This window comes from Carcharhinus amblyrhynchos, chromosome 11, assembly GCF_965287045.1.
Source record: "Carcharhinus amblyrhynchos chromosome 11, sCarAmb.v2.hapA, whole genome shotgun sequence".
Classification (NCBI taxonomy): Eukaryota; Metazoa; Chordata; class Chondrichthyes; order Carcharhiniformes; family Carcharhinidae; genus Carcharhinus; species Carcharhinus amblyrhynchos.
In genome coordinates this window covers 2,057,235-2,081,367 of record NC_137334.1, presented here as the reverse complement: position 1 = coordinate 2,081,367, position 24,133 = coordinate 2,057,235, and the positions used below count along the sequence as shown (strand labels likewise).

At 38.2% G+C, this 24,133-nt stretch overlaps 1 protein-coding gene across 7 annotated transcripts in view; it reads left to right on the top strand.

Moving 5' to 3' along the window:
• LOC145349822 (microtubule-associated protein 2-like) overlaps window positions 1–18,469 on the top strand; it is a 251,261-nt gene extending 232,792 nt beyond the window's left edge. For all 7 annotated transcript variants that reach the window (XM_080198387.1, XM_080198386.1, XM_080198388.1 and 4 more), the window contains 6 exons: window positions 448–519; window positions 1,093–1,421; window positions 6,485–6,577; window positions 15,112–15,193; window positions 15,297–15,409; window positions 16,196–18,469. In XM_080198387.1, the coding sequence (XP_080054513.1) occupies window positions 448–519; window positions 1,093–1,421; window positions 6,485–6,577; window positions 15,112–15,193; window positions 15,297–15,409; window positions 16,196–16,411 (905 nt within the window). In that variant the 3' untranslated portion in view covers window positions 16,412–18,469. The remainder of the gene's footprint in view (window positions 1–447; window positions 520–1,092; window positions 1,422–6,484; window positions 6,578–15,111; window positions 15,194–15,296; window positions 15,410–16,195) is intronic.
• The last annotated feature ends 5,664 nt before the right edge of the window (window positions 18,470–24,133 follow it).

Below are 24,133 nucleotides of genomic sequence, written 5' to 3'. Positions count from 1 at the left end.
ATAGTACGACTCTAGTTCCTGTCCTCTTAGAGAGCTAGAACATATTAATCTGATTTTCACTCACTGATATTGAATTTTGTTAGGGGTAAAACGGTAGGTAATACAGTTCAAAGACATGATTCAGTATATCATTGTTGCCATGTATTAAGATTTATTTTGACCCTCCAATTTATATTTAAATGATGGTGCTATTTCCAATAAATTAATGGATACTTAATTTGAATTAACTGAAAAAGTATATTGTACATTAAATATATTTTTAACACAATATTTGCATCTTTTTTATTTTTGTTCAAAAGATTTACTGCAAATAACACATGGTACATATGTTACAAGCATAAAGACCATTTTCAAAATATTTTGAAAGAGTAATACTTTCTTTTCCACTGCCTTACCTCAAATGAATATCTTTATCCATACTCTGTGTATCTCCTGTCTCCCCTGCAGCTATAAGGACTGAACCAAGAACTGATCAAAGGGGCCAAGGAACGACCAGATCACGAGGACACACTAGTACAGGTAGCCTGCAGTCAATAGTGGCTCTGCTGCTATTGAATGCTTCATAAAATTTATTAACTATTTTCTGCATGATAAAGTTGATGCAGCTCAAATGGAACATTTGGAATAATGATTAGATGGATAATAAAAGTTCAAATTTGGCAAAGCATGAGAAGACTTGGTGTGACCTTTTAATAATTGAGCCACAAATATCTTGTGGACTAAGAGAGTGTTTTTCTATTTCAAGTTATATGTGAGAGTGGAAAATGTTTGTTAAATTAATCGGACAACGTTCCAAAATAAGTTCTGTTGTATTATGTGTTACAAACCTAGATACATAAATATTATCCAGCATATGTAAAAGAATGAAGCAAAGATATGATCTGATTTGATTTGTCGCATGTATTTGGACACAGTGAAAAGTATTGTTTCTTGCGCACTATACAGACAAAACATACCATTCGTAGAGTACATTGGAGAGAAGGAAAGGAGCGGGTATAGAATGTAGTGTTAAGTATATATAAAAATATTTGGATATATATAAAGTCTATACTATTTCCTTAAATAAAAAAAATATTTTATATATGTTTAAAGGATCTGAATCAACTCGCACCAGGTCAGCAAGAAGTGGCACCGCCACACCATCAACTCCTGGATCAACCGCAGTCACACCTGGCACACCTCCCAGCTATTCCCGCACGCCAGGTACCAGGACCCCTCGCACACCCGGCACTCCTGGTACACACAAATCTCCCATTCTTGTACCCACAGAACGGAAAGTGGCAATTATCCGCACTCCTCCAAAATCTCCCCTCACTCCAAAGCAGCTCCGAGTGATCAACCAACCAATGCCAGACCTGAAAAATATCAAATCGAAAATTGGATCTATTGACAACCTAAAGCATCAACCCAGAGGAGGACAGGTATGAGACTAGAATATTACTTCCATAAAGCTGTGTCATTTTGATAGAAATTATGGCAGTATCCATACAAAGCTTTATTTGAAGGAAAGTATATCAGAATATGAACTTTAAATTGACAACACTATATTGTTTCTATTTCTAGTATCTGTATCCTTTAGTTTTAAATAGTTGTACATTATAATATTAGTACTGGACTCACCATTGCATATCTAGGTATGAGATGGGGGAAGAAGTTGAACTGGAATTGAACTTTTGAGCTTTGAAGCCAAATGTATTGCTTAAGACCCTCGTGATAGCTAAAACAAAGAGACCTTGTAATTTGCTGCAGCCTAATTGAGTGTTGCAATGCCTTGGTTTAAAATTGTGACTTCTTTAAGTGCATGACACATGGAGATTCTGCAGTCAATCAGCATTGCAACACTATACTTCATGGAATGTAATTAACATGTAACAAAATAAGTGGCCGCATAGAGAAGCAATATTTTGGAGCCTTAGAAGAAATCAAAATAGTGCCTTAATATTTGTTACTTTTCTAAAATCTGCATGGATGAGAGGAGACCAGAGGTTGTGGGTGAAAAATTTAGCGTAAGCTATCCAAAATGGAGGTATAAAAGAGAACCTGTGGATAATTGGCAGATTTGTATAGCTCCCAATCTTTTGTTTTATAGTTTGAGAAATTAATATCCTGCTTTGTGAGGTGGATATAAGGGCTTCTTGCTACTTCAGAGTACCCTCCATACAAGATAACTAAACCATTCCTAGAAGGAAACAGTAGCTATGCATAGCTCTGCATTAGGTTCCTGCAGGATCTGGGAACATGGTGAAGAGGTCTCCAAGGACCAGATACTGGTAAGATGGCCCAACAGTGCCATGGACCAAGGTGACATACCATAATTGTCACCAATCAACCATGTTGTGACTCACAATAAGCCCTTGAAAACCAACAGCTTTTTTGTAGCACCTCAGAACGTTTATTCAGGATGTAGCTTACAAACCGTGGTATCAATGCTAAGCTGATGAGAGAGTGCCAGTATTTATTGTAAAGTGTAGGTCATGTCTGATGAATACCTTTGGATGTCATTTATATCAACTTCCAGAAGGCATTCATTAAGGTTTTGTGCAAGAGACTGTTAGTTAAAATTAAAGATCATGGAATTGAAGGGAAATTACAGTAAGGAGAATGGTTAGACAGCACTCAAATCAACATTCCACAGATTCTGTACTGGAGTCTCTATTCACTACATTTGTTAGTGACTTAGATAAGTACCATATTATAGTTTACTGACATCAGCAAAATTGATTGTGTAGGTATCATTGATGGAAGCATAAAATTATAAAGAGACATTGATAGATTAAGTGAGTGGGTGAAACTGTGGGAGAGGGATTTCATAACGGCATAAGAAATGGAAACAGGAGTAAACCGTCTGCCTATTTGAGCTTGCTCAGTCATTCAACAAGATCATGGCTAATCTGTCTCAGCTGCCCATGCTCCATGTGCCTTGCTATCTCAATATCTCCTAATTCCTTTATTATCCAAACATCTATGAATCTTTGTGTTAAACATGCTCAATAACTGAGCATTTACTGCTCGCTGTGATAGAAATTTCCAAAGATTTACAACCTGAAGCTTAAACCAAGGAAAACATCCTCCCAGCATTTAGCCTGTCAAACCCCTCAAAAACTTCATGTCTCGGTGAGATCATCTCATATTCTTCTCAACTCTGGGGAATTTTGGCCTCGTCTGGCAAACCCTCACTGGACAATTCTCTTATCCCAGGAATCAGTCTAGTGAACCTTTGTTGCGTACCCTCTAAAACAAGTATATTCCATCTTAAGTAAAATGTACACCGTAATCCTGTGATCAGCAATGCTCTAAAAATTGCAGCAATACTTATTTACTACTCTGCCCCAATCACCTTGTATTGATTAATATGCCATTAGTTTGTGTCCTCATTTGCGGCTGGGATTCTCCAGCACCATTGAATGTGAATGGAGTTTTGGCTGGAGCGCCAAATTCTCCATTCTCACTTGCAGCGGGGCAGACACATACGAGATTAGAGGGTCCTGTCCGTTAACTGTTAATTGCGTATGAGGCCCCCAAGTTTGTTCTGACTATCAACATTTTCCACTACCTCTCTATTTTCAAAATGAAACACCATTTCAATTCTATTTTTCCTCTCAAAATAGATAACTTCACATTTCTCTATATAATATTCAAACTGCTGCATTTTAGTCCATACACTTAACCTGTTTATATCCCTTTTTCAGCCTCCTTTATCGTCCTCAAAACTTAATTTCCCACCTAGCTATGTATAATTAGTAAACTTGGATTCATTACACTTGGTTACTCCATTTAAGCCATTAGTATAAATCATAAATAGCTGAGGTTCGGAAAAGCCCACAAACTTGCAAATGACCCAATGTTTTCTGTTCTCACTTTTTTGTCCATTAACCAATCCCTAACCCATGATGATATAATTTTGTGTGATAACCCCTTGTGTAGTACTTTACCGAATGCATTTTGGAAATAAACATACACTACGTCTATTGGTTATCCTTTAGCTACCCTGATAGTTACAAGCTCAGAAAACAAATTTATTTAAAACCATTTACCCGTATAAGCCCATGTTGACAATGCATCATATTGTGATTTTATAAATACCCTGTTTCCATGTTGCAAATAATAAATTATGACATTTACTCTTGTGGAAGAATCTAGAACTAGGGATCACTGTTTAAATAGAGGTGAGGGGACTTTTTTCCCCCCCTGAGTCTTTTCCTTCCTCAAAATGTGGAGATGCCGGCATTGGATTGAGATGGGCACACTAAGACGGCTCACCACACCAGGTTAAAGTCCAACAGATTTATTTGAATCACAAGTTTTCGGAGCACTGCTCCTCCATCAGATGATGAAGGAGCAGCACTCTGAAAGCTCGTGATTCCAAATAAACCTGTTGGACATTAACCTGGTGTCGTGAGATTTGCTGTCTCCCTCAAAAGGCAGTGGTAGTAGAGTCTTTGAATATTTTTAAAGGACAGGAAGGTAGATTCTTAACAAGCAAAGGGGTGAAATGTTACTGGGATGGGTGGGAATGTGAAGTTAAGATTACAATCAGATCAGCCATGGTCTTATTGAATACTGGAGCAGGCTTGAGTGGCCAGCTCCTGATTGCTATTCCTATGTCCCTAAAAATGCTATGTGCGTCTTGTTGCACAATTGTGATGATTGTGTGTAGGTTCACTAAATTGTTCTTGCTATGAGAACATTCCAATTCCACAATTTTACATAATCATGTGAATTTGAAAAGAAGCAGAAAAAAACTCAAACTAATGAAATCAATGACCTGAATTTTACGCTTCCCCATGCCCCCTAGATTTGAGGCAGGTGGGGTGCGGGGATGAAATTGCATGGATGGGCATCCTTCCAGAATCCCGTCCATCCTGACCTGGATGTGATTTTACAGTAGGGGGTGGGCAGGTAATTAAACGGAAAGCCTGCCCTTGCCCCAATTAATTTTTCCCGACCAGCCATAATTTTAGCCTGATAACGCAAGGTGGCAAATAGAAAAATTAAAGATCCTCATTCTTGGGCTGGAATTTTTTTTGGGGGGGGTGGGGGGTAGGAGAGTGTCTTCATTGAAAACCCTTCTTATGATTAGGGGTGCCCTCTCCTCAAAGTTTCGGCACCTCAGAACCTCCCTTAACCTCCTGGACTAATTCCTGAAAACCCAAACTTCACAATGTGCCCCTCCAGGAGTCTCCTACCTTTCCAGGCTCGCTATCTTCACATCAGCTCCCAATATTTAGTCCCAGGCACAAAGCTGCCATGCTTCTTCCAGTAAGAAGTCTGACAACACCAGGTTTGCTTCTTCCATCCATTGCAGTGCTTTGCCTAATGGTTTGGAGTGCTTTCGGCCAGCCTGTTTGACTGACAGCTTCCAAGGCGGGACTTAGTTCCAAGTGTGGATGGAAGACTCACCATGTCACCAATCATTGGTTATCTGAGCGTGAAGTGACAGTGGGCCTGTTGAAGTCAGTGGGGATGAGTGCCCCATCAACCCTCCGAAAAAATTCAGACGTGTGTTTTTCAATTATTCAATGTGTAACATCAGTTATCGTTGAAAAGTGAATCTGTCATTTTTTTTTAGGTTGTTACTAGGAGGTAGGGTGAGAAGAAGGAGTGTCCAGGCAGTGGGTTCTTACCTAAAATCTTCTGTTTGATCAATTGCTGGTCAAAATCACCATTTTTCAAATTGGCAATTTACATTGTAGTACAAGATCAGCAGTACACTCTGTATAATGAACTGCCATATTATAAAACAGCGTTAGTCACTTCTGTAACAAAAAGTAATTATTTGTAGATCTGCAGCTTGCAGATTCTAATTTGTCAATCAAGATAAAACTCAATCATGACTGATATACATTACGTGGAATTGACTTGAGGACACAGTTTGACATGGTATAAATATGTATGTGTACGTATGTTTATGTATATCTATTTGACGGCTTAATTGCTGTGTTATATTTGCACATGAAGCGCTTTATGCTGCATTTTTTATTTTATATTTTAATTTGACTTTTACAACACCAATGAACAAGCTGTTTATGTCGGTTTCGTGGCTAAAACCATTTATTTGCAGAAATGTATGTTGAAAATCAAGGTGAGATCATTTTAAAAATCTGCGCTGCTAATTTATCATCTCATTTATCAAAAAATTCATTGCATTGTAAATGTAAACAAATTCATTATATACGTAGTGATCTTTAATTTTGACTCAAACCATATTTGAGGAATGGTAATTTCACCTCTTGAAATAATTTTATTCCAATAAAAGTTTTTGTTTGAACTACAGAAACATCAATCAAAGACACTTGCCAATTACTGATGGCTTTTAATTTTCTCAGCCCAATTCAGATTAAAGCCTTTAATAGAAAATTGGAAATAAAATTCCATTTTTTTTGCAATGTTTAACAGTGTGTTTCTAATATAATATACAGTGGGCATCTTCTCACTGAATGACCAGTGTGTAGATATTGATTGGTAAAGTGCCTATCATTTCCAGGTACATATAGCAAATGTAAAACCTGATTTTAGCCATATTCAGCCAAAATGTGGCTCGCTGGACAACGTACGTTATTCTCCCCTGGTTGGAAACGTGAGTCACTTCCTTACTTTTAAAATTAGCAATTTATTTGACAAATACATTCTGTAATTACTTTATAAAATGCTTAACAAGACAAAAATATGATATTGCTTGCTTGCTTTTTTGATCAAAAAATGCCTTTTTTCTTTGCATCATTTCATACTTGAGATGTTACTGTGGGCTATTATGTGACTATTAGAAACAATAAATGGGTGCCCATGTATTTTATGTTGTCCATGTTGAATGAAGCTGTGTTTAATCAAATTCTGATTATTTTATTTTAAGAGGCAGTAACAAAAGAGATTGACATTTGCAGAAGCGATGCTCGGAAAGGAATGTTTGTTTTCAGCAGTGATAACAACTTTGACCTGTTTTTGCATTATCCATTCTATTCGTTATTTCCCTGTTATTTCCAACATTGTAAATGCTTATAATTTTCAAAAAGATTGCATTAAACTGTATTTATGAGACATACATCTCCAATCAAAATGTTTGATTAGGTATAATATACACCAGGTGGGTTAAAAATGTTTTGCACACTTTAAACTTGCATAGTTTAGTCACCTGTAGCCTCATTCCCAATTTCTTTATTGATTCTTCAGAAGTGGCAGTGTAAATGCTCAGTACATCAGAATTTTAAGAGATTTTTTTTCATTATAGATTTGTACATCAAGTTACTCAACTTCTTTTTTCTAGAATCCATGGATTTCTCTTGAACCCATTTCAAAATTTCAGTTTTGTGGGTTTTTTCTTTTAACATCTTCCATCAACCTGCTAAGTGAGAATTTCCCCCAAGCATCACTTATTTCTAAACATCCTCACCTTAAATGGAAGATCTGCCTGTTTTGTTTCAGGTGGATGACGGACAGAGCCTTGGATAGTTGACTGAAAATCTATCCATTCACCTGGAACAGTGTCAGTCGGGTATATTGTTGGCACCATGAGGTTTTCCTGTTTGATCCTAATATGCACCTGAACATTGGAGTCTGTTTAATCTTGGTTCTGCCAGGGGAGAAATAGAAACAGGAATAAATAATCTTGATTCTTGGCTTTAAAGATGAGCAAAAGCAGAGAAATGGGAGACAGGAATTATAACAAATTGCAGGAAGAGAGATTAAGATCCAGAACAAGAGACCCTGAGGAAGAAAATATTCCTGAAAGTGCAGAGAGAGCTTAGAAATAAAATAAATCTGAAGCATTGGAGAAAAGCAGGGCAAGAATTATATAGTTCTTGAAATGGAGAAGGAGGAAGGAAAGAAAATATAAATCACAGGACGTGGGAATCTGAGAAACTATTACAAAAATTAGAAAATAGATTAACATCAGAATAAGACCACAGTTAAAGCAAGTTTCTTTCCCTAAGTAACACATGACACAATGTATCTGATATTAATTACTAAAGTGAATGGTTGAATTACATTTGACTACTTTTAATAAATGACTTTAAAGGTATAACTGAAAGCATCCTGAAAAAAGACATCAGGCAGCATATTATAACACTGCCAGAACGTGAGAGAGAGAGAAAGACACTGAATCTTCCAACGTCCAGCGAGATGAAGTCTGGACTTAAGTCCGTGTTCTGCATCAGGACCCTGCAGAGATCCTGGTGCATAAGATGCAAGGCATTAAACTCAAAAATCAGAGACTTGGGCAAGTTACACAGGACTTACCTGGATACTTATTCTGGAAATGTGACATGGTTTAATTTCAGGTACAACTCTAAACTGAGCTGACACTATAACTCATACCTACCCCCTTCCCTCCCCAATTTGAGCCAATAACATTCTCCCCACCCACAACTTGACCCTACAAGGCCTCCTGTAACTCAACCTCGCAATCTTCCCTGACCTGACCTGACCTAACCCAGTGACACCACCAACCTGCCCCTCCCCCGTCCCCCCAATGACTCAACCACACTCCTGGCCTGGCTGCTGCCTCCAACCCAACTGCCCCACCTCCAATCTAATCATCCACAACCTGATCACCCACTCACTCAGTCACCCATTCAACTGCTTGCTTATTGAAAGACTTGAAACATGGACAGTAGCAGTATTGCCAATGATTGGAACATTTAGACCACCACAGTAAAAGAAGGAGTTGTTTTCTTATGATGACCAAATTGAAGGGAAGAATACAGATGCTGAACAAGCAGAATAAAACCTACTGAGGTGGGTGGAGAGACCAGACCGAGTTGAACAACAACTGTTGGAAGAAAGGGGAAAAAAAGTCCTGCTGAAATGGAGGGAAGGATAGGTTAAAAAAAATACTCTTTTTGAGTAATGGAGGAGGGAGATTAGGAAGAAGATAGAAAATGGTGGAAAAAAGTATGGAGAGCTAGGTAGGAAGTTAAAAAGCAGGACCCCAAGGGTAGTAATCTCAGGAGTGCCGCCTGTGCCACATGCCAGTGAGGGTAAGAGTAGGATGCTCAGGCAGATGAACATGTGGCTAAGGAACTGGTCTAGGGGGCAGGGTTTCAGATTTCTAGATCATTGGGACCTCTTCTGGGGCAGGTGGGACCTGTACAAGAGAGATGGCTTACACCTGAACTACAAGGGGACCAATATACTTGCAGGGAAGTTTGCTGGTGTTATTGGTTTAAGGGAGGTAGGAACCAGAGTGCCAGAGCAAATAGTGGAGCGGGGGTGAAAATGAATGATTGTTCATGCAAAATCACAAATAGAAGGGTTGTGTGTGGTGGTAATAATCTTCTGAGGTGTGTCTGTTTCAATGCCAGGAGTATTGTGGGGAAGGCAGACGAGCTGAGGGCATGAATTGACACATGGAATTATGATATTATAGCCATTAGTGAAACTTGGCTACAGGAGGGGCAGGACTGGCAGCTCAGTGTTCCTGGGTTCCAATGTTTCAGTCGTGATAGAGGCAGGAGGATGAAGGGGCGGGGGTGGGGGGAGCCATTGCCGGTCAAGGAAAGTGCAGCAGTGCTCAGTTAGGACAGATTAGAGGGTTTGTCTACCAAGGCATGTGGGTGGAGCTGAGAAACAGGAAGGGTATGACCACATTAATGGGGTTGTATTATAGACCACCCAATAGTCAGCGAGAATTAGAGGAGAAAATCTGCAGATAGCAGACAACTGCCTGAAATATAAAGTTGTGATAGTAGGAGATTTTAATTTTCCACATATAAATTGGAACTCCCATACTGTTAAAAGTCTAGATGGGGTGGAGTTTGTAAAATGTGTTCAGGAAAATTTTCTGAATCAGTATATAGAGATACCAACTAGAGAGGATGCAATATTAGATCTCTGATTAGGAAATGAGTTAGAGCAAGTGATGGAAGTGTGTGTAGGGGAACACTTTGGTTCCGGTGATCATAACGCCATTAGTTTCAACTTGATCATGGATAGAGATAGATCTGGTCCTCGTTGAGATTCTGAACTGGAAAAAGCCCAAATTTGAAGAAATGAGAAAGCATCTAAAAAAAATGTGAATTGGGACAGGCTGTTCTCTGGCAAGGATGTGATTGGTAAGTGGGAGGGCTTCAAAGGAGAAATTTTGAGAGTGCAGAGTTTGTATGTTCCTGTCAGGATTAAAGGCAAAGTGAATAAGAATAAGGAACCTTGGTTCTTGAGGGATATTGGAACTCTGGTAAAGAAGAGCAGAGAGATGTATAACATATAGGCAACAGGGGGCAAATAAGATGCTTGAGGAGTATAAAAAGTGCAAGAAACTACTTAGGAAGGAAATCAGGAGGGCTAAAAGAAGACATGAGGTTTCTTTGGCAGTCAAGGTGAAGGATAATCCCAAGAGCTTCTACAGGTATATTAAGAGCAAAAGGATAGTAAGGGATAAAATTGGTCCTTTTGAAGATCAGAGTGGTCGGCTATGTATGGAACCAAAAGAAATGGGGGAGATATTCAATGGGTTTTTTGAATCAGTATTTACTAAGGAAACTGGCATGGAGTCTACGGGAATAAGGCAAACAAGTAGGGAGGTCATGGAACCAATACAGATTAAAGGGGAGGAGGTGCTTGCTGTTTTGAGGCAAATCAGAGTAGATAAATCCCCAGGACCGGACAGGATATTCCCTCAGACCTTGAAGGAGACGAGTGTTGAAATTACAGGGGCCCTGGCAGATATATTTAAAATGTCAGTATCCACGGGTGAGGTGCCGGATGATTGGAGGATAGCTCATGTTGTTCCATTGTTTAAAAAAGGCTCAAAAAATAATCCGGGAATTTATAAGTCGGTAAGCTTGACGGCAATAGTAGATAAATTATTGGAAGGAGTGCTAAGAGATAGGATTTACAAACACTTGGACAGACAGGGACTTATTAGGGAGAGTCAACAATCAATCTATTAGAGTTTTTCGAGGAGATTACCAGGAAGGTGGATGAAGGGAAGGCAGTGGATGTTGTCTACATGGACTTGAGTAAAGCCTTTGACAAGGTCCCGCATGGGAGGTTAGTTAGGAAGGTTCAGTCGCTAGGTAGACATGGAGAGGTAGTAAATTAGATTAGACATTGGCTCAATGGAAGAAGCCACTGAGTGGTAGTGGAAGATTGCTTCTCTGAGTGGAGGCCTGTGCTGAGTCCATTGTGCCACAGAGATCAGTGCTGGGTCCATTGTTGTTTGTCATCTATATCAATGATCTGGATGTTAATGTGGTAAATTGGATCAGCAAATTTGCTGATGACACAAAAATTGGCGGTGTAGTGGACAGTGAGGAAGGTTTTCAAAGCTTGCAGAGGGATTTGGACCAGCTAGAAAAATGGGTTGAAAAATGGCAGATGGAGTTTAATGCAGGCAAGTGTGAGGTATTGTACTTTGGAAGGACAAACCAAGGTAGAACATACAAGGTAAATGGTAGGACACTGAAGAGTGCAGTGGAACAGAGGGATCTGGGAATACAGATACATAATTCCCTAAAAGTGGCATCACAGGTAGATAGGATCGTAAAGAGTGCTTTTAGTACATTGGCCTTTATAAATCAAAGTATTGAGTGTAAGAGTTGGAATATTATGGTGAAGTTGTATAAGACATTGGTGAGGCTGAATTTAGAGTATTGTGTGCAGTTTTGGTCACCTAATTACAGGAAGGATATTAATAAGGTTGAAAGATCGCAGAGAAGGTTTACAAGGATGTTGCTGGGACTTAAGAAACTGAGTTACAGAGAGAGATTGAATAGGTTAGGACTTTATTCCCTGAAGTGTAGAAGAATGAGGGGAGATTTGATAGAGGTGTATAAAATTATGATGGGTATGGATAGAGTGAATGCAAGCAGGCTTTTTCCATTGAGGCTAGGGGAGAAAAAAACTAGAGGACGTGGGTTAAGGGTGAAAAGTTTAAAGAAAATGTTGGGAGAGGCTTCTTCACACAGAGTGCGGAAGGAGCTGCCAGATGAAGTGGTAAATGCGGGCTCACTTTTAACACTTAAGGAAAATTTGGACAGGTACATGGATGAGAGGGGTGTGGAGGGAAATGGTCCAGGTGCAGGTCAGTGGGACTAGGCAGAAAAATGGTTCGGCACAGCCAAGCAGGGCCAAAAGGCTGTAGTGTTCTAAGGTTCTAAAAGTCCAGCACATGGCGACAGATAAATAACATTAAATTTCAGCTCCATGACTATTGTAGATGCTTAAGGCTCCAATCTGCATATTATTGTCATGCCAGTTGTATTAGCTAGGCAGACCTTTTGCACATCAAGGCAGATGAAGGAATTAACAAATCCACCTTATTTGGATTGTGTCTCCCAATGACCTGTAATAAAGTGCTATTAGTATTGGTTCTGGGGGCTCATCATCCTTTCAATTAGCTGAATAGTGATGCAGTATGTTTAAAATGTTGAAGGATTGGATATATCAGATAAAGAAAATCTGTTTCCAGTGTCGGAAGTGTTGATGATGAGGAGGCTCAGATTTAGGGTAACGGCAAAAGAACTGCAAGTGATATGAGGAAGAAAACTCATCATGCAATTATTGATGGCACTTGGTTAGTGCCTTGGTTAGGATTTGAAATGCATTACCTGTTATGGTAGTGGGTAAGGATTTAATAGGGATTTAGATAAATGCCTGAAAGAGAAAGATCACAGAAAGAGCTGGCAAGTGGGAGTAATTATAATGCTCTTCAAAACAGCCAGTACAAAATGAATGGGCCAAATGGCTCCAATGTTCCAGGTGTAGATTTTGAATTTGCTGTCCTCCTGTAACATCTAGTGCTAGGACAAGGTTTAATGGTCACAATTTTCTACGTGCTCCATTGCTAATCATAGGTATCCCCATCCCAAGTGAAAGGGATGGTGTGGCTTCCAGTAGCATTGAGAGAATTGCTTACCTTTCCTTCTTGATATGTGATGTAGAGGGCATGCAAAAAAAAATTGTTTCCCTAAAATAAATCATAGGGATTGCAGTGTTGAAGTAACTGCTGCTTAAGCATGAATTTGTCTCTAATTTTCATCACTTTGGCTGATTGTATATACCATGGTTAAATATTATTATTATTATTATTATTGTAGTGTGTTTCTATTAAAACAATTGCACCTTTGACTACCTCCTAACATTTAACTACATCTAACATTGTACAAATGAAAACATACTTTGCAGGAATAGTGAATCTCTTTCCTGAAGATGCCATAATCTCAACAAGTAATTTAACTGTCAGTGTAAGCATCTCCATTAGTCCCATCCTTATGAAATTATTGTGTAGCTACACTTTCACTGTGGGAAAACTCAATAACTGACCTTGTTATTTAACAATAACCTCACCCTATTAGTCCTTTCAACTAAACATGATCGTTTAATGAGTTTTGTTGCGATCAGATGTTTATTGAATACTATAAAGCCATATGCTGAATGTTGAATCTCAGGACAAAACAGAAGGCTGATATCAACGAGCCAACTCTTTAAATTAATAATTAAGTTTTGTTTTAACAGAGAACTGATCGTTTTTCTGTCTCCATTGCATGCCAAATGGTCAGAAATCAGAATCAGTCAACAAAATATCAACTACATATGATGAATCAAAAATGCTGATTTTGTTTTTTAAATTTACTGACAATATTTAAACTATCTGATAAAAATATTAATCTGAAAATAAAGCAATGGCGATTGTAATCTGTCCTTTTTATATTTTAGATTTCCGAGAAAGAATTTCAGGAGTTAGGGGGTGTAATACCAGGAATATATTACTTTTAAAACAACTCTAGAAGCAGGATTTTCCAGCCTTACTTACCCCGAAACTGGAAAATACCACCTGAGATCAACAGACCTTTCCATGGTCCACTCCTCGCCCACTATGATTCCCTTGGTGTTGGAATGGGAACATTTTCCTCTAGATTTTCAAAATTGGACTAAAACAATACTTAACCTTAAATTGTTGTATTACAGCAACCTTAAATGTATCCAAAACATCTTCCACACACATTACACTCTTTCCACACTCATTACACACTCGCACATAAAATTAATAACTAATCCACAATGTTGTTTTGTCTTGTGCTACTAATACAATTTAATTCTAAACTCCTTTACACTTTGTGTTTTAACTGTATGTAGCACCATAAATTATTTTTCTTTGAAGTAATGAGAGATTAGCACAAATTCCTTAGAATTTTACTATTTTCATTTGAACAGTGAAGCTAATCTATCTCACAAAGATGAGATAAAGATGAGATATTCCCCTCTCTACTGTAGATCACTGGTTGTTGAAAAATACATATTTAGCTATTACAATATGGTGCTTAAGCACATGGTTTTCTTAAATTTGATTACATTGAGAAGCTGCAAATTGAATGGAGAGAATATATCACTTGGTTCAAGGACATTCTTATTGAAGCAATGTAGTGAGAGCCCAGCATTGCTTTTAACTTGAATAATGCCCATTCTAAGAATGTTTGGCATAGCAACTGTACAGAATGTGATGCACTGCCAGACTGTTTTCTCTCACAAAAAAGTGATTTAAAAATAATTCATGGCAGCACTTCAACCAGAGTCAACTCATCAATCAATTAGCATTGTTTTCTTGAGCAGTATATTGCATTGCTCCCTTTGAAATTTGGTATTCTTGCATCTATCCTGATGAGTGCAAAATGAAAAGTTTTGATAGCATGGGTGAGGTTTTACAGCCTCGCTCATCCCAAAACTGTAAAATCCCAGCCAATGTCAAAGACCTTTCCACGCTCCACCCCTCATCCACTCTGATTCTTGTGGTGGGCAGGACAGTAAAATTCCAGCCCTTATCTCTTAAGCAATACTTCAAGCTCTGTACTACCAAACAATAATCAGAAATATCTTCATTTTTGAGACATAACTATGACAAAAATATATGTTTTAACCTGACAGAAGTGTTTTGATCATGCATTATCCTGTTAAGTACTGAAAGTCCTATGTCTTTAAAAAATACAAGAATCAAATTTTATAACCACATAAATTATCGAATGCAACTCAAGTATAAGTAACAGCAGATTTTTTATATAAGGATTTTTCAATAAACCAAAAAGATGGTTATCTCATATTTCAAAATTTGATTGCCATCTTCTAAGATTAATGTGTGGTTTTCTGTTGATACTAAAACATTGCTTTCATGTTCTTCAGGTACAAATAGTTACTAAGAAAATAGATGTGAGTCACATCACATCAAAATGCGGCTCTTTCAGTAACATCCACTATAGACCAGGTACAGTGCCATTGCATGTTACTACTTGCCTGGCCTTGGATACAAGCATTATCCTTCTGTTTATTTAAAATGCATTTCAAAATATGATCTATTAACTGTGTAGGTGGAGGACACATTCGAATTGAAAGTCAGAAACTGGATTTTAAAGAAAAGGCTCAATCTAAGGTTGGCTCACTTGACAACACACGTCACACTCCAGGAGGTGGTAATGTAAAGGTAAGAATGGAAATGGACAAACAAGAATATACTCAAAGACAATTCAATTATTGCTCGATGGAATTAATATTTTGTAGAATGTCTTCAGTCAGTTAGTGTCTTCTGCCCACTTCTGTCCCGAGCAACCTTTTATTTTCTTCCATTTATCTTCTGTGAATGTAAAGCACCCCATTTTTTTTTTCCACTACTTTACATCCAGCAGAACGTGTTTTGGTCAACCTTTGGTAAAAATATATCCAACATCAAATAATACATTATGTTTCTCTATATGTTATTGGCTGTCACTTGAAACCTGTCGACAAAGTGAGCATAGCAAAAGCCAAAGTCATTAGCTGTCACACTGTTTCTTCAAATTCCTTGATGGAACTCCGGTGCATTGATATTCAAACATGGGCATACATCCTAATCTTTAATGGATGCCAGGGATCCACCTGGATAATTGAACTGCATCCCAACATGTGATGATCTGTGGGAAACCTGGAAAATAACTGCTGTCTCACAGTGCCAGAGAACCAGTTTCGATCCTGGCCTTAGGTGAATGTTTGCACATTCTCCCGTGTCTGCATGGGTTTGCTCTGGGTGCTCCAGTTTCCTTTCACAGCCCAAAGATGTGCAGGTTAGGTGTTTTGGCCATGGTAGATACATGGGTTATGGTGATAGGGTGGGGGAAGCTTGAAGGGCCAAAAAGCCTCCTTCTGCACTATGATATCATGGATTATCACCAGTTATAATTGGCTACCAGTGTCTCCACCAATCATCTGCATGTTCTCTTTATTTTCTGACCAGATTGAAAGTCATAAGCTTAGCTTCCGTGAGAATGCCAAGGCTCGTGTGGACCATGGAGCAGATATAGTCACTCAGTCTCCTGGACGATCTGGTGCCACAACTCCTCATAGGCTGAGCAATGTCTCATCTTCTGGAAGCATCAATTTAATGGAATCACCACAACTTGCAACACTTGCTGATGATGTTACTGCTGCATTAGCCAAGCAAGGATTGTGATTTTGCTGTCAAGAATTTTAACTGTTTGTTCGTAGCATGTGCTTTGAGCCATCACAAGCTCAGAGTGGGATTGTGTTTATTCCTTTCAATTAAATATTGATCATGTCCTGAGACTGTAGTGAATAAAAACAAAATCTTGTTTCCATTGATGCCAGGTTTCTGGCTTTAAATGGGTACAACTGCTGTACATCACACATAGCAAATGTTGTTTCTCAGCTCTGCTTGCATGGACTGATGACAAATACAATGTTTAATGCCTAAAGGTACTGTTGAAATGAATCGGTACTCTGAAAGCAGTTGAAATGCTTTATTCCCAGTTACTCATTCAATATTGAGCATCTTTTTCCTCGTAGGTGAGGGAAGGCATCTATTCTTAATATTTATTGCAGGATGAATAAATTATTGCATACTTGTGTTACATGGGAATAAAATTTAAGTCCAGAAACTAATAATATATGTAAAGAATCCCTGGATTTCGAGTTCGGGAAAGAAGCAGTCTAGTAAGTTGAGCAGCAGAAGTATTAATGTCAAAACGTGATATGAACACAATGTTATTGTGCCCGTTCACAAGGTCGTGGTGTTTGGCATTTTTACAGTACAAGTTACAACAAAAATGGGAATGAGGTTGCTCAAAACTATCATGCAGCTACTTTAAATAGGATGCATTTCCTATGCTGAGGATTTGTATCTGATTAGAATGTGTCAGTTCATTGCTAGATTTCTATATATGCCTACTTTTCATATTCTGTTTTACCAGCTGTTTGATACAGTATAATAGATATCCTATGTGGCAAGTTGTGTTATCCCTTATATACTTGAAAGTTCTGCTTTTATTCACAGTATCTGTGTTTCTGCACCTCTTGGTCTTACTGTTTAGGATACGGTAGCTGTTAGCAGTTATACTTGTTAGATTTATCTCTCAAAAGATTTAGCATGAAGAGCTTACTGTAACATCCAAAAGCTATGACCTTGTTTTAGTGCCACATGCAAGTTTGTTGATGTATTGCTAGGTAAAAGATTTCAAACAATCGCTTAGTAGAGTTTTGATGTACTGAGGGGGTCACAATAGCATTTGGTGTGCGCTGTTTTCTGTTTACTTCATTTGGCAAGCCTATTTAAGTAATAGGGGCATATGAAAGAAAGTTCTTTTTTTAATATATATTATAATATATATTTGTATATTATGATATATATATATCATATAACATATAGTTGGAGTATTTTTTTGTTCAGATTTGTTGACCTCAGTTCAGAATTACTGTAGTCATACAGGACATTTCTCTGAACTGAAGTCATCTCAATGGATTTTATCCTCAGTTTTTAGTTAAAATTAATATCTAAAAGTAAGGAATGATAGAAGTTTAGAATACAATCTGAGGTTGTAGAGAGGCAGTACCTTGTTTCACAGAGCTGAATAAACTATATCAAAGCTGACAAAATTTGTATTTGAAATAATGGTCAATGTTGCAGTCTGCTGCCAAGGGCACATGCAGATGTTTATTAATATACTCAAACTGGACAATGTTGTTAACAAAATATTAACCAAATTAGATCATCTTTTTCACTAGCCTGTAAAAATGCATTGGAAAGTAAATTAATCTTTTTGCTGTAGAAAACAATTGTGTATTTTAAGATTATCTGAATATGTTGAAAACATATTTTTTTATTTTAAAAATACAACTTGTAATGAACAATACAGGATACTGTGTAACAGGAATTAGTGGGAACTTTGTGAAAGTCAGGTATTAAATGAAGGTCTGAGGTTATGATTTTAATTTCCTGCCACAACACTCCAACAAGGTTTTGAAAAAAAATACTTCAACTTTTTACAATAGATGAGGGAAAAATAGGGCAAAATAAGATACTATGTCCTGGTATATGCTGTGGAATTTTAATGTGCTTTAGAGAAGGTGTTTCATGTCCTGTCATTCTGGAGTCTGTTAAAACAGAATGATATTTTGGGATTGGCTAGTGTTAGCTTGTAAATGTTTTTAAGTCAAATTTGCACTTGTGTATGTTGCTGTAGAGTGATTCTAGAATAAACTGCTTCTCATCTGACGCTAATAAAATTCTGTGTTTCTTATTTTGAAACTGGGGAATTTGGGGATATTGCTTGAAATTAGGCAGCCAGTCGCAGGTTCATCTCAAACTAGTTCAAAATGTTCTATCCAGAAAAAAATTCTAAGGCCAAGATTACATTTACTTTCACAAATACATTTGACAAATTGTATTTCTTTTGAGGGATAATTGAATCAAAGTTCAGTTAAATAAATAAGCCAAAGTTGCTTACAGTACGTTGGTGACTTTATAATGAGATTTTTCATTTCACATTTGCATTCTAGCTTCTCTTCCTCGCAGATATTGCAAAGCATTAACTTGCACACTGTGGCACTCCTTGCATTTATAAGCAGACAGGACACAGGTGCTAGCTATGACTGTAATACTACATTCCGCACTTTCTCGTTTTCTTTATAATTGTAGTTTTGTCTGTTTAGCGCGCAAGAAATTATACTTTTCACTATGTTAATACATGTGACAATAATAAATCAAATCAAATTGAGTCAAAGAAAGATATGCAGCATTGTTCATCCAGTTGTGTTCTGTATGGTTGAGCCAATTTTTTTTAATTCATCCATGGGATATGGGTGTCGCTGGCTGCCAGCATTTATTGCCCATCCTGAGTTGCCCTTGAGAAGGTGGTGGTGAGCTGTCTTCTTGAATTGCTGCAGTCCATATTCTGTCGGTTGTCCCTTAATGCTGTTAGGGAGGGAATTCCAGGATTTTAATCCAGCGTTTGTGAAGGAACGGTGATATATTTCAAAGTCAGAATGGTGAGTGGTTTGGAGGGGAACTTGCAGGTGATGGTGTTCCTATGCACCTGCTGCCCTTGTCCTTCTAGATGGAAGTAATTGCGGGTTTGGAAGGTGCTGCCTAAGGATCTTTGGTGAATTGCTGCAGTGCATCTTGTTGATAGTACACACTGCCAGTACTGAGCGTTGGAGGGATTGAATACTTGTAAATGTGGTGCTAATCAAGCGGGTTGCTTTGTCCCGGATGGTATCAAGCTTCTTGAGTATTGTTGGAGTTGCACCCATCCAGCAAGTGGAGAATATTCCATCACACTCCTGACTTGTTCCTTGCAGATGGTGGAATGTGGCCTTGATGTCAAGAGCTGTCACTCTCACTTCATCTGTGGAATTCAGCTCTTTGGTCCATGTTCGAACCAAGGCTGTAATGAGGTCAGGAGCTGAGTGACCCTGGCAAAACCCAACCTGAGCAGGCTACTGCTTAGCAAGTGCTGCTTGATAGCACCGTATCCTCAATCTCAGCCTCTGAGAATCAGCTTTCAGAAATGCTGATTGCAACTTTAATCAAAAGGAGGAAAATATTTATATCTTCCTCCAAAGTTATCATTTATCATTTTTGTGAAACTTCCTTTTCAGCTTTCTTCCACACTGATGATACAATTACTCACCCTTCTTTAATAAAAAGCTTTTTGGATCAAACTCCTCCAATTCTCAATTTATTCTATAAAGAACCTTCTATGCTGCATTCTGTTCTACTATTGTATTCAAGATAGAATTCTCAATGTTGAATCATCCACTCTGAACCCTTACTAAGAACTGTGATCTTGATTGTTTCTTATTATTTGTCCTTCCATTGTCAGCCTCTAAATTTATCCTTGCCTCTGCAAATTCTTCAAACTCGTTCCGCTTCCACCTTTCTTTCTCCGCTCATTTATGAGTAATTTTCAATAATTATAAATTAATTCATTAAAATCCTTTGTATGGTTGCAGTGCAGACAGCATTGTATCTTGTGCAGTGGCTTGGTCACCTGAATCTTGGTTTTCTAATGTTTTAGGAGTGGCATGTAACCCATTTAATATAATGGGATTAAAACAAATCGAAAATAAAGTCTGTGCTGAAATAAAAGAAAGGAATTTTAGATAAATACATTTAAGCATCTTCATGTTAATAATTGCATAATTTCAAAGCCCTTATGTCTCAATTCACATAAATTGATATTATCTTCAACATTTGATAAAAATTTATTTATTGGTATCTTTAGTTTATTTATCTCCAGGGTTCAAATGAAAGACTCTCAGATCTGTGTTTCTGACAGTTCTCTTTTTAACCAAATTTGCTTTCCTCACGTAAATCTTAAACCTTTATTAAGCCAAAACTTACTGCTGGTATACCTGGAGATTCCTGGATGGGAAAGAAATTATCTGTCGGCGTTCTTGCTTTGTTAAAATACAGAATTCACACCAGCCTTGAAGCCTTAGCAGTGTAAGACACAAGGACTTACTATAAGCAGAGAAACAGGTGGTTTGTTGGTAATGTAGTATAAAACAGTATAGATTTCTTGTTGTCTATTCAAATTCCTGTGTTACATTTTACACTGTACTGTACGTCAGTTTATATTTTCTGGGTCAGCCCTTGGTTGAAAATTCTTATTTATTAACATGCAACAAATTATAACTGGATCCAATCAGCAACTCAAATAATTTTGATCACAATTTTTGACCATTTTTACATTCTTTCTCATTAAGGTCAGTGTTACAATCAAGGTTTTTAACAAAAGTCAAAAAAACTTTGAAAATTAATATTGTAAAATTTTAATTATGATCTGCACACTTATACAATCCGTACTTAAAACAACCATCTTTATGAAATAATTAATTCGCCATTGCTATTAAAGTTAATTACAAAAGGTATAACATTACCTATAACATCTTAAGGGCACTTAACACTTCCAGCAGCATTGGATCTAATGGTGGTTATTGTTGTCATGGGGTAAATGACCAGAGGACATATGGTGGTAGCAATGGGGAGAGGGGAGGAAATAGATGCTTTGTATTAATGTTGTTGCCAGTCACAAAGCTTATGTTTTTAACTTTTGCACATTTCTGTACACGGAGCAAACTTTTTTGTGTAATAACACAATTTAGTTTTAACAATGGCTAAATTTTACTTGCAGTGAAAAATAGTTTTCAACTTCCACCTGTGTACAATTGCCCACAGGTTTTCTGTGGGAATGTCGTGGAGATTTCTACAAATTCGGCATCTGTTCTGTTGCAGCACCAGCAATAGGGGATCTGCGCTGTTTGAATGCAGGACAAGGAGCAGCAAGGCTCTCCAACCAATGAGGTATCTTCACTGAGACACGCAGACTTGGACTTCGCTCCTGGATCAAGAGATTTTACAGCTCTGCAAATGTTACCAAGGAGATCGTTCCCCAGAAGTTGGAATTTTCATCTGGGTTGATGTGAGTTCTGGGGGTTTGACCATTAACCCCAGAATGAGTGCACAGACGAGCTGGATGGAAAGCTGTGCTCTGGCATATGTACACATGAAGTAAGAACAAGAGTCAGCTATTCAACCCCTCGAGCCTGTTCTGCCCTTCAATAACGCCATGACTTATTGGATTGTGGCCTCAACTTCATATTTCACCTATTCCAGATAAATTTTAATTCCCTGGATAATCAAGAATCAATCCACCCCTGCTTTAAAGTTTGAAAGACAGTTCCAAAGATTCACGACCCTCAAAGAAAATCTTCTCATGTAAGTCTTAAATGAGAAAGCCCTTATTTTTAAACTGTTTCCTAGCTTCCCCCACAAGTGGTAACATCCTTTCAGTATCCACCTTAGGATCTTGTATGTTTCAAGAAATTTACCTCTCAATTTTCTAAACTTCAATGGAGTTTTCCAATCTTTTCTAACTCCCTGTCCCAGGAATCAGTCAAGTGAACTTTCTCTGAACTGTTTCAAACACATTTATGTTACTTACTAAGTAAGGAGATCAAAATTGCACAGAGTACTAGAGATATTGTTTAACCAATGCCCTGTACAATTTGCAAAACGTCCCTCTTTCTGTATACCATTTACCTTGCAATAAACAGCAATATTCCATTTGCCTTCCTAATCACTTATTACACCTGCATACTAACTTCTCCTGAATCATGCACCAAGATACCCAAATGCCTCCGGACTTCAGGAGTTCTGCAGTCTCCAATTAAGTAATACGTGGCATTTCTATTCTTCCTGCTGAAGTGGACAAGTTCGTATTTTCCCCACATTATCAGTGGAATTTTATGACCCTTCAGCAGAATCTTCCAGTACTGCTGAAATCAATAGACATTTGAACAAATCAGCACATTTCCCCTCCCCAGCCTTGTCACAACAGGGCTGTAAAATTCCACACTTTACTCCATCTGCCAAATTTGTGCCAACTCACTTTCTCTATGTCTCTTTGCAGGCTCCTTATGCTCATTTCACTACATATGTTCTTACCAATCTTTATGTCGTAAACAAAGTTAGCAACTGTACATTTGGCCCCTTTATCCAAATCATTGATATAAATTGTAAAATGTTGAGTGCCGGGCACTGATTGCTGTGGCACACCACTTGTCACACTTGCCAACTCGAAAAAGACCCATTTTCCCTACTGTGTCCTGTTGACGAACCAATCTTCTGTCCTTGCTGAAACATCGTGAACTCTTGTATAACAATCTTTGATGTAGCACCTTGTCAAATACTTCCTAGAAATTCACTACAGCACATTTGCAGGTTCTCCTTTATTCATGTTGTTTGTTACTTTTTCCAGGAAGCTCAATAAATTTTCCCATTTTCACAAAGCCAAGTTGACTATCAGATTGCTTTGAGATTTTCTAAATGCCTCACTATAATTATCTTAATAATCTATTCTATCAATCTCTCTCTGACAGATGTTAAACTAACTGGCCTGCAGTGTCATGCTTTCTGCCTTTCTCTCTTGAATAGAAGAGTCACATTTATTATTTTCCAATCTGATGGGGAACTTTCCAGAATCTGAGGAAGTTTGGAAAATCTATTATTTCAGCAGCCACTTATTTTAAGAGCCTAAGATGAGGTCCATCAGGATCGGGTCAATCACCTCAGCTCCAAGATATTACTGCAGGAATTCCGCAGGGTAGCGTCATAGACCCAGCCATCTTCATTCAGCTGTTTCATCAGTGACCTTAAGGTCAGAAGTGAGGATATTCAATATCACTGCATAATGTTCAGTATCATTCACAACTCCTCAGCTATTGAAGCAGTTGATGCCCAAAGCAGCAAGACCTGGACAATATTCAGGCTTGGGCTGACAAGTGGCAGATAACACTTGTGCCACACAAGTGCCAGGCAATGACCATCTCCAACAAGATAAGATCTAACTAACCATTGCCCCTTGACATTCAATAGCATTGCCATCACCGAATCCCCCATTGTCCTGGGCATTTTTATTGTTCAGAAATTGAACTGGAGGTCATTGATAAATACTGTGGCAGGTCAAAAGCTAGGAATCTTGTCATGACTAACTCACCTCCTGATTTCCCAAAGCCTGTCCACCACCTACAAGGCACATGTCAGAATACTCTCCACTTGCCTGGATGAGTGCAGCTCCAACAACACTCAAGAAACTTGACACCATCCAGGACAAAGCAGCCCAATTAATTGGTACCACATCTACAAACATTCAATCCCTCCACCACCAATGAACAGTAGCAGCTGTTTGTGCCTTCTACAAAATGCACTGCAGTAACTCACCAAGGTTCTTCAGACAGCACCTTCCAGGCCACATCCACTACCATCTAGAAGGACAAGAATAGCAGACACCTGGGAACACCATCAGGTTCCCCTCCAAATCACTCACTATCCTGATTTGGAAATATATCACCGTTCCTTCACTGTTGCTGGGTC